The following is a 12173-nucleotide window of genomic DNA, read 5'->3' as shown; positions in this document are numbered from 1 at the left end:
CCCCCCCCCCCCCCCATGCGGTGACAAGTAACACTTAAGCTCACAGTTTCCTCAGTAAATTTACATCGAGATGTCTCCTTCACGTCCACAGACCAAGCAACTCTATACAATCCTCATTTTGTGATGAAATTCCTCCATCTACCCCCACAACCTTTATATATATATATTTCTTCTTCTTCTTCTTCTTCTTCTTCTTTTTGGCTGCTCCCGTTAGGGGTCGCCACAGCAGATCATCCATATGATCCGCATAGTGATTTGGCACATGTTTTACACCGGATGCTCTTTCTGACGCAACCCTGGTCGCCTCTTACGACACAGGGATCTGGTACACCTATTTTAACCGGGGTATACACCGGCCCAGTACACTGGTACTCATTTCGCCGACCTCGGAAGGATAACAGGCTGAGTCAAGCCCCTGGTAATATACAACTTGGTATATACATGTATATGTGTATATATATACATACACATATACACACACACATATGCAGTATATATATATATATATATATATATATATATATATATAAATATATATATATATATATATATATATATATATATATATATATATATATATATATATATATATATATATATATATATATATATATATATACAGTGGCCCAACGGGGCTTGAACTCAGGACTTTTTGGGTCCCAAACCGCTGCCCTAACCACTGCGCCAACACCAGGCTGTGTGTGTATGTGTATGTGTATGTGTATGTGTATGTGTATGTGTATGTGTATGTGTATGTGTATGTGTATGTGTATGTGTATGTGTATGTGTATGTGTATGTGTATGTGTATGTGTATGTGTATGTGTATGTGTATGTGTATGTGTATGTGTATGTGTATGTGTATGTGTATGTGTATGTGTATGTGTATGTGTATGTGTATGTGTATGTGTATGTGTATGTGTATGTGTATGTGTATGTGTATGTGTATATGTATGTGTATATGTATATATATATATATATATATATATATATATATACATATATAGATATATATATATATATATATATGTATACATATATATATATATATATATATATATATATATATATATATATGAAAGACCCACCCACATCTCCCACCTGTGAATGGAAGGAATAGCCAATCAGCTCTCACCGAATCAAATAAACCCAGGTGGCTAGGATTATATAAATTCCTGACACGTCCAACACTCCTCTAGTTGAAGAAGCTGCATAAAGCAACCCAAGAAGGCCGACACAAGGTAAGCGCTTTTCTGTTTCAAACCCTTCCCAGAGACTCCTCCACAGCTATAAAGACGTTCACACACACACACACACACACACACACACACACACACACACACACACACACACACACACACACACACACACACACACACACACACACACACACACACACACACACACACACACACACACACACACACACACACACACACACAAGAATCCCAATGCTGCACAACCTCTCAGCTGCCGGACCTGTTTCATTGCTTATTGGCGAATCATCAGTGACAGCGCAGACAGTAATGCATACCAAGGAGGTTCCCAAGCATGTACCCCGTGCAAACGTCAAAAGCAGTCAATATATCGATACTAATAAAAGGCAATGTGTGCGTGTATGTGTGTGTGTGTGTCCTCCATAACTCCAAAACTATAAAACCGAGCAGCCTGAAACTTTGCATGCATCCTCAGAAAACTCCAAGGAATTGCAAGAGTGAAAATTGGTTGTTTGGGCTAATTAAAACACCCCTTTTGAAGATAATTTAGGGGGTGCTCATTACAAAAAAAACAAAATAAGCCTTTCCAAGATGGCGGCATGCCATCTTGGTTAGCCCTTTGTGGTTGCTGGAGTCTTCAGCCGCCATTTTGTTTGGCCTATGCCTCCATTTGGAAACACAATCTAATCTCACAGACTAATTAAAGTATATAATTGAAATATGTCGGATTTGAGAATCGGATATGTTGAACAAAATAAGTCGAAATCTGGACTAAAATACGAAAATTTTAACAAATTAGCTATTTTTTTATACCTTAGTACATTTATTTAAGCAAGGCATTAAGCTTAACTTTTTTTTCGACAATTACACACGCAGTTAACCGTTTCCATTTTGGGAAATTTGCTAAAATTACAAAATATTAATAATGAATACACGATTATAGTTCCGCCAATATATTAAGTCGGTAGTTTCTGCAAGCAAATTTTTTTTTTGTTGCTGCAAGTGAAGAGGCTTTATTTCTTTTTTTGCTTTACACTGGGACAAAGCTGAAGTTTTTTTGTGTATGCGGGTTTCAGAAGGTGGAACGGATCCCTCCCAGCTCTCGAAGAATCCACCATCGTTTGTGTTATTGGTTTTTATCTCCATGTGCAGGTTTCAGAAGGTGGAACGGATCCTTCCCATGTCTCCAATAATCCACCGTAGTGTGTGTGTGTGTGTGTGTGTGTGCGTGCGTGCGTGCACCTGCAAGTTGCTACTGTTCCCTCCTATCTCCACATGTGGGTGCTTTTCAGGAGGTGAAACAGAGACCTGCCAGGTCTCAAAGTGTGTGTGTGTGTGTGTGTGTGTGTGTGTGTGTGTGTGTGTGTGTGTGTGTGTGTGTGTGTGTGTGTGTGTGTGTGTGTGTGTGTCCTCGATTGGTATTTACATATGTCGGTTTCAACATGTGGAATGGAGTTCTCCAAGGGTGGGCTCAAGTATCCACCTTCATGTCGGTAAGGGGTCACGATTCAAGGACCATGCTGTGAAGTCCGTTTTCAAAGTATTGCGCCAAGGGCTCTCTTCAGGATTCGTTACCGAGTCCTGGACAGCTCACAACTTGAGTTTGTCGTGATATTCCCAGGGATGGTTGTGAATATCTCTGTGAGGTTCTTCGTCATCAGTGGTACAACTTTGGCATTCTTTAGCTTCCAGGATCTTTTCACTTCATGTTTGACATCTTGGTATTTGGTCATTTTCTTGATTTGTGCATCATTAGTCCAAACTCACTGGTATTAACTAACGTGAGTAGTACTTCAATATTTACAGTGATTGCTTTTGATTTCATTTTTTTCAATGTTTTCAGTGATTAGCATAACGTAACTGTGTGTGTGTGTGTGTGTGTGTGTGTGTGTGTGTGTGTGTGTGTGTGTGTGTGTGTGTGTGTGTGTGTGTGTGTGTGTGTTTTGGTCATTGGTTATCTCTATATGCGGTTTTCAGAAGGTGCAACGGATCCCTCCCAGGTCTCGAAGTATCCACCGTCACACGTGTGTGTGTGTGTGTGTGTGTGTGTGTGTGTGTGTGTGTGTGTGTGTGTGTGTGTGTGTGTGTGTGTGTGTGTCATTGATTGGTATCTACATATGTGGGTTTCAGAATGTGGAATGGAGTCCTCCAAGAGCAGGCTCAAAGTACCCACCTTCATTTCAGTAAGGGTCACGATTCATGGACCAAGCTGTGAAGTTTTCCGTTTTCAAAGTTTTGTGCCGATGGCTCTATTCAGGATCGTTGCTGAGCTCACGACGGCTTCCAACTGTAGTTCGTTTGTGGTGATATTCCTTGGAATGGTTTTCAATATCTCTGTGAGGTTCTTCTTTATCACTGGTACAACTTTGGCATTCTTCAGCTTCCAAGATCCTTTGACTTCATGCTTGAGGTCTCGGTATTTGGTCATTTTCTTGATTTCTGCATTAGTCCAAAATCACCGGTATTAACAACTCAATTAGCAATGCCTTCTTCGCATTTTTTTGCACTTAAGTATGATATCTGGTCGCAACGATTTGTTGTTGATGTTCACGCTCGATGGGATCATAAGGTCGTACGTAAGCGGTACTTCAATATTTTCAGTGATTGCTTTTGGTTTATTTTCCCACAAATTTTCTGGAATTGGAATATCAAAGTTTTTGCAGACGTGCTAACGGATTACTTTGCAAACTCTTGGGTCATTGTGTGTACAGCTGTTCTGACACATTATTAGGGCACCCAGTCAATGGACTGGGTAACCTCTTGTTTTTCTTCTGTTTATTTATTTCTTAACATTATTATTTTTTGTATTCGGTCATTAAGCATCACATATCATTCTATTTGCTAAACTCACCTCCACCCCTCACCTGTCTTATTTTTTTCTTCCTCTCCCCCACCCTTTTCTCACTCTGTCCTCTTCTCTACTCCCGTCCCCCCCTTTCCTCATAAAATGCAACACTCTCCTCCCACACCTCTCTCTCTTTGGTGAGGTGAAACATTTGGTGAGGTGTTGCTCTCCCCACCTCGCCCACCATTCATCCTCTCTGCCTCCCCTTCCCCCTCTCACCCTAAAACCTGCCTCCCCTCTCTCTCTCCCTCCCTCCCATCCTCTTCCCCTCACTTTATGAAGTGTAATACATCACTCTCTTTGTCAATGCCACCTCCACCCCTCACCTATCTCACTTTTTTTACCTCCTCCCACCCCCCCCCAACTATCTTTTTGTCCCCTCTTCGCTCCCCCCTCCAAATAAAATGAAGCACTCTCTTCCCACACCTCTGTCACTTAACCTCCTTCACCTTAATTGGTGGAGGTAACAAACTTGAAGGGCACTCGGTAGAGCGCGTACCTCCACAAAAACATATCGGGCCCAATACATTTTTGAAATATCATGCTACACAGTCCTATATCGTTTTTGGCCCCATCTCTGAATGGTGAAGAATCTTAAAAAAAATTAAATAATTCTCGTATCCAGATCCGGAGAGACCAAAATCAAATCAATTTGTCATGGTCACACACCCAAAATGTCCACCAAGTTTCATCTGAATCCGTCTACAACTTTGAGATGTCGTGCTATACATCAGTTTAGCCCAATCTCTCCATGGTGAAGAATCACTGAAAAAATTATCAGATTCAGATCGGGATCTTTGGCCCCATCTCTCAACGGTGAAGAAACACTTTAACACGGTAGTGAGACCAGCTATGTTGTATGGTTTGGAGGCGGTGGCGCTGACAAAAAGACAGGAAGCGGAGCTGGAGGTGGCAGAGTTAAAGATGCTGCGATTCTCGTTGGGAGTGACGAGGATGGACAGGATAAGAAATGAGTATATTAGAGGGACAGCGCAGGTAGGACGGTTTGGAGACAAAGTGAGAGAGGCGAGATTGAGATGGTTTGGACATGTGCACAGGAGGGAAGCGGAGTATATCGGGAGAAGGATGCTGAGGATGGAGCCGCCAGGTAGGAGGAGAAGAGGAAGGCCAAAGAAGAGGTTCATGGATGCGGTGAGGGCGGACATGCGGGCGGTTGGAGTGTCAATGGAAGATGTGCAGGATAGAGCGAAATGGAGACGGATGATCCGCTGTGGCGATCCCTCACGGGAGCAGCCGAAAGAAGAAGAAGAAAGAAGAGATCGGGATCTTCACCAAAATTGAATCATTTCTTCCTCATCACACACCCAACATGTCCAATAAGTTTCATGCTATTTATCCTTTTTGGCCCCATCTCTCAACGGTGAAGAAACACTTTAAGAATAAAAAAGAATTCTCTGATCCTGATTCGGATCTTCACCAAAATCTAAGTAGTTCGTCCATGTCCCACACACAACCTGTCCAGCAAATTTCATCCGAATCCGTCCACAACTTTTTGAGATATCCTATACACAGACAAACAAACAAGAAGAAGCTGTCGTGCAGAGCACGAAACTTGCAAAATCCATCAAACAAATTTGACCTCAAAAATAATTGGTGGTTGAATTCAGTGACCTAATGTGCAAATCCTCTTAAAATTTCAAGTCAATGGGATGAAAATTGAAGGTTTTAGAAATGCCATCTTATGCCATCATGCCATCCAGTTGTTGACCTTTGACGTCAAAAACAATACGAGTCTTCCTTATGACAAAATCTACCATGTGGTGAAGTTTCGTGAAGATCGGTTTATAATTGTGAGTTGTAGGCGATAAACAGACAGACAGACAAACAAACAAGACGACGACGTCGTCGTGCAGAGCACGATACTTGCAAAATCCATAAAACAAATTTTACTGAAAAAATAATTGGTGGTTGAATCCAATGGCCAAATGTGCAGCAACTCTTCAAATTTCAAGTTAATTGGATGAAAATTGAGGATTTTAGAAATACCACATTAGTTGTTGACCTTTTAGTATATGTTGACCTCAAAAATAATTGCCTGGTTGAATTCAGTGACCAAAAAAAGAAAGTCTTCAAATTTCAAGTCAATCGGATGAAAATTGAGGAATTTAGAAATTAGTTGTTGACCTTTTGAGGAATTACCACCTTAGTTGTTGACCTTAAAAATAATTGGTTGGTTGAATTCAGTGACCTGAAATAAAAATCCTCTTCAAATTTCAAGTGAATTGGATGAAAATTGAGGATTTTAGAAATCTCACCTAAGTTGCTGAGCTTTGGCCGATGTTTACCTTTTGACCTCAAACAATAGGCTTTTTCCTTATTACAAACTTGACCATGTGGTGAAGTTTCATGAAGATTGGTTTAAAATTTTGACCTGTAGGTGACAAACAGACACAGACAGACAGACAGAATAACAAAATCGACTAACCAATATATTTGAAAAATCTTTGGTTTTGCAAGTAAGAAACAAACACAGAAAAGGGTGAAACCATAACCTTCTTTACGTTCGGTGGCAGAGGTAAATATCAGATCCAGATCCGGATTTTCACCAAAATGGAATCGATTCTTCTTTGTCACACACACCAAACACGTCCACCAAGTTTCAACCAAATCCAACCACAACTTTTTGAGATAGCATGCTATACATCATTTTTGGCCTGATCTCTCAATGGTGAAGAATCGCTTTAAAAATTCTAGTCATCGGATCCGGATCCGGATCTTCACCAAAATCAAATCAGTTTGTCTTTGTCACAAACCCAACCTGTCCACAAAATTTCATCCATATCCGTCCACAACTTTTTGAGATATCCTGCACACAAACAAACAAAGTTAGAAAGGGGTGAAAACATAACCTCCTTCACCTTTGGTGGCAGAGGTAAAAATGTTCAATAAAGTACCTTAAGGCTTATAAATGACAATTTTATGTCACGTCACACAATATTTACACAGCAAACCCAACAAAAAGCTTATGTCAAACATGATGTCAAACATATTTTTGAAAGATTTCTGCACCGTTTGAAAACCGAGCTTAATGTGCAAATAGTGTCATTTGCTTGCTCTACGTGACAATTAGTCGTACTTACCAAATACGATACTCACTGTACAAGGATGAGGTTTTTAAATGAATAAACCTGACTACTGGCAATTGTACTTTCAAAATGGCAAATCTAATAAGAGTGAAAATAACAAAAGTGTTTGTCACACATGCTTTAAAAAATACTTGATGGTGAAATCACTTCCATTACAAGCTCCCAAGCATTTAAACACAGTACTTTCTTGCACCAAGACAAGGAATTTCGTTTTGTGATTTTAATAATATGGTCATGACTTGGGGTGCAATCTCAGACTTTTTGTAACACGTCACTTCTCAACTCACTATCTGCAATGATCCTTGGGTAGCGACAACACCAAAGAAAACCCTAATCCCAGTTACCACATGGCCTTATGGTGCTTTTGCACCGTACAACCAGCAATGTCAGATATTTTTGCATCCAAAAATCTCAATCCATGGAAGAGCATGGTGACAGAGGGTAAAAAGGCAAAAATATTAACAGTAAGGTTACAGTTGGACAGCTTGAGCAAGGAAACAAACAGGAAAGGAGAGATAGAGATAGAGAAAAGAAAACAGTAATCTACACGCAAGGTTAGGCGAGATAAGTTTAATGGGAATAGAAAAGATTCTTGGTCGGGATGGGAGGGACAGGGGGCTTTTTATTGGAATTTCTCTGCTAATGGCAATGATGAAAAATGGCAATACCACAAAAACTGCTTTGGTATGGACAAAGAAAGAAAGAAAGAAAGAAAGGAAGGAAATATATTTTTTTTACAGTGATTTTAGGCTCATGGAAGAGCTTTACATTTATCAAATGCAGGACAAACAATAGACAAACATCTGGGAGAGGGATTTCAACATGGTGAAACAGCATCACGAGCCAACTCATATAGCAACACTAAAAAGCAAACACACTTGGTAAACAAGATGTACTTTGAGATGATGAATCAATCATTTTCAATGAAAACATGCTGCATGAAGTCCTTTCTGCACAAAGTTGTTGTGCAGCTGAAGTTGGAGGGAAAGGAAAGGGAACCTGGTTGAGGTGAAATGGATTTCATACAGACCACTTTTAACAGAACTTATGCTTAAATTTCCTCAAGAGTTTCACAATACTTGTTCACTGTGTGCCATAAGTGAGTTTCTCTTTCAACAATATCGGACTTAAGGGATAAGCAAAACGATTTATTTCTGCATCTGCACATTACGTATAAACTAGCAGAAGCCCATGGTAAAAATACTACAATTATAAAAATTATTGCACTGGTTGAAAGAGCTCAAAATTGGGAGGTTATATATTTATTAACAGCACAGCAAAAAAAAAAAAAAAAAATTGGGAGTGATTAAGGCAGCGAGCGCTCTGTTGCCGATACACTGCCGGGTTAATTTTTTTTGTCTGAAAAATATTATAATTTTTCCAGAGGTTTCTGTTGATTTGAAGCAATCTGTACTTAACCTTTTCTCTCGGAGGAGCATTTCCTTATTTCAGGGTGGGACAGACAGGCAGACAGCATAATATATCTATATATGAGGGGAAAAAACGCAGAACACGGAAGGTGAAGTCACACACACACACACTGAGGAAGAGGGAGGATGAAGGAGTTGGAAGGGTGTGATGAGACCAAAACTCACCATTTAACCCCAAGTCGACAAAAGGATAGTTCACCAGCACCAGCTTGTTGAAGTTAAACTTGTAAGTAAATCTTTTGCCTTTTGTTTTGTGCAGGATGCGTTTGTTGTAGTAATATCTGAAATAAAAGAAAAGGATGTGACATTCTGTGCAAAATTGAACTCGGTTGGTATTTTTATGTCCACATCCTGTATACGGCAAATTGCACATGTCAATAAACTAACATTAAAATGATAATTCACCAAGTACTGTACAAGGTGTATCAAAGAGTGATGCAACTTTTAATGTTTATTTACAAAAACAGAAACCTCAGGATTGTGAACCAAACATTTATTGAAAGCTTATGACATGGTATTTTCTATCACTGATTGCTGTTGCAGTAAGTCACTGGAGTTCGTGAGAGCCCAAGGTCTGAAATCCTTGTAATTGACGTTCTTGATGTATGCCCCTCCACAGTTCAGACAGGCATTGATCCTGACTCCAAAGTTCTGTCCAACTCATGTGGCACTGCCTGGAGGTAGTCTGACACCATCTGCTTCAGATCATCCAGTGTGGCAAGGCGGTTGGCAGAGACAGAGCCCTTGGCTGTCCCCCAGACCAGTAGTTCAGAGGCTTCAAGTCTAGGCTATTTAAATGAGTGCCAGCATGCTGGTAAACTGTGTCAGAGTGGCGACCCATCCAGGATTGTGCCCAGCAGCTGAGACTGCTTGAGCAGCACCAATGCTCTGTTCAGAGTATGGTCCCAACCTCTTCCTATGGGGTACCCAGTCATGAGTGGTACCCCAGGGCAACGAGGCAGTTTCTGAAGAGCTGCTGCAGGAAAGTGATGGTATCACCAGCTTTATGCGGGGGTGCAACATCCTGCAGAAACCAGGTCATGCTGAGCTGGTTTGGGGTGACCTTTTCGGCTAGATCATGATGGAACTTCTGGAGCACGGCCCAGTCGCACTCAACGTTTATAGTCACCGTCCTGCTGTTGTCATTCTCAAACCAGTAAGGCCCGAGCATTCCCCAACTGGCAATGACGGCACAGTAGCATGTGACCTTAGGCCCTTTCAGTGATCTCCTCAGGTGGTTCTGCCCCCGTGGAAACGTTGTGGTTGTTGATGGCACCGTTCAAGTGGAAATGGGCTTCATCACTGAACCAGATCAGGTTGATCCAGTTTGGGTACCGCTCCATCGTCACTGAGCCAATTGCATATACTAGTCCGAGCCCGTAAAAATAAATAAATAAATAAATAAATAAATAACTGGTCAAACCGCGAGCAAGGAACAACAACCACACAGGCCGTTTCTTCGCTCTCGCGTGCCCGTACGTGCGTTGCCCGGAAGTTCGCATATCGCAGTTATGATTATTCGCAATTTTGCTTTAATGGCCAATTATTCAATTTGCGCCAACATATTTTGCCTTTTCGCAATGTCGTCGCAAGGAAAAACAAAAAGAGAAGAGAAGAGAGGAACAAAAAAAATTTACTTCCTGGTTCGGAGCACACTAGCTCACTCTGATGTTACCGAAATTTATGCACCGTCTAATATGAAAACGATCATAACTTGGGGCATTGTGTTTATCTATAAATGCGCATAAGAAATCGAGAAATTATTAGAATACAAGAAGTCATCACTCTCCGGAAGCCCGTATGTTGTAACCCGTAATGGGGAACGCGGCTGAGCTTCCCTTCCCCATCGGTCACGCCCAAGCAACAACGTGTCTTGTCATTGGTTTGGTAAATAAATGGCCATAACTTGGGAACCACGAGAAACAGCGGTCACAGACGCACGCACGCACGCACGCACGCACGCACGCACGCACGCACGCACGCACGCACGCACGCACACACACACACACACACACACACACACACACACACACACACACACACACACTGCTGGAATTATAGATAGATTAAGCCTCCTCCTCATATCATCTTGACTCAGTTTATGCCTAATCGAGATGATGTATGGGAAAAGTTTCAGTTCCTTCATGAGGATATGCCAGACTGATACTGGTTTGAAGCCTAGCTCCCATGAGCGCCGGTGGTGGGACTTCTTGGGACTGTCCACTGCAGAATCCTGCACAGCGTTGATGTTGGCTTGGCTCTGGGTTACTGATGCTGGCCTGCCACTGTTGCCCTTGCTCTGGTTTGTGTACTGTTCCCTTGTGCTCAAAATGCTTCACAATATGTTGAATGACACAATTTGTGGGTCCATCACGTGTTATCCGGCAGGTGTCTACATATGATTTAGTCTCATACCACAGAGCCACCACTTTTGTCTTCTGCTTCACTGTCAATGGCATAGTTGAGTTACAGAGCTAGAAATCCCAGGAAACAAATACCACAATCACACCACCAAACCCTGAAAAGGAAAATGATGTGGGTCATAAAACAAAGAAATGGCAGGAAGTCAAAGTTGCATCAATCTTTTTCAAACACCCTGCATACGGTCATTACCATGGTGAGGATATGTGACTGGGTTTCTGCAAATATGAGTTACAAAATACCTCCACTTTCCAAAATGTGCAGTTATTCATCAATGATGCAGTGCCCCTGTGGAGTAAGCCAGGGATTGCGAATTTGTCCAAGGTACCAGCACACAACGGTCTAACGTTTACATCAAGTAAGGCTGTGTTTTAAAATCCATAAGCGAGTGCTCGTAAAGCGAGACTACCAGCTGAATATTCATTGAAAAATACGACGTACTCATTGCTACAAGACCCTGCTTGTGAAGCATCAGCAAAGGTTGCAGATAGGCTGGGGATCAAATGCATCACAGTGGAAACTTGGGCAGTGTATGTATCCTGTACATAACATGTACAAAAGGCACAGCTTCAAGTTTATTGGGCTCATTGTGCTTGCTTTGTAAAACTTCCACCTGTGCTTAAAATCTGTCATAAATTTGCAGAAGGTCGGCATCTGTGGACGTAGCTCATGATGCTGGGATTGGCGACTCAAATCCCACATGCTCACTTGGATTTGTCTTATTGTCCACCATTTTGTCTTAAACGTATGAACTCCCACGAGAGACTGATACAGTGGAGGGATTTCTTTAAAGGTGCCATTACGAAACACAAACACACACACGTCTTTCCTTTCACAACTGTCTAGTTTTTGCGAGATTAAGATGGAGTGTCGTGAAGGCATGCTGGGAAACCTGGCCTCCCTGGCCACTGCAGGAATGTTGCTCCTGTTTGTGTTTAAATCGACAAGTGAAGCAGACAATCCAACAACAACATGCTGGACAGAATAGTTCCACTTACACATCAAAGCATCCAAAACAAAGTTGTTCTTAGGGACACATCAGGCGCACCAAAATGGATGACCTTGAATGCAAATATAACAGCCATACAAAAGGAATCCATTTGCTGTGAAAAATTATGTTTGACACACACCCCTTACTTCATGGATCAACACTAA

General features: G+C 41.5%; 1 protein-coding gene across 2 annotated transcripts in view; it reads right to left on the bottom strand.

The window, feature by feature from the left end:
• The window catches only part of LOC147031660 (uncharacterized), a 67505-nt gene that overhangs the window by 19798 nt on the left and 35534 nt on the right, over window positions 1-12173 (bottom strand). For both annotated transcript variants that reach the window (XM_085866491.1, XM_085866499.1), the window contains exon 4: window positions 8763-8878. In XM_085866491.1, the coding sequence (XP_085722617.1) occupies window positions 8763-8878 (116 nt within the window). The remainder of the gene's footprint in view (window positions 1-8762; window positions 8879-12173) is intronic.

The sequence above is a fragment of the Eptatretus burgeri genome, chromosome 2 (genome assembly GCF_056783735.1).
Source record: "Eptatretus burgeri isolate ZD-2024b chromosome 2, Ebu_testis_v1, whole genome shotgun sequence".
Lineage (NCBI taxonomy): Eukaryota > Metazoa > Chordata > Myxini > Myxiniformes > Myxinidae > Eptatretus > Eptatretus burgeri.
Note: the sequence above shows the minus strand (reverse complement) of the source record. Positions and strands in the feature narration are given on the sequence as shown.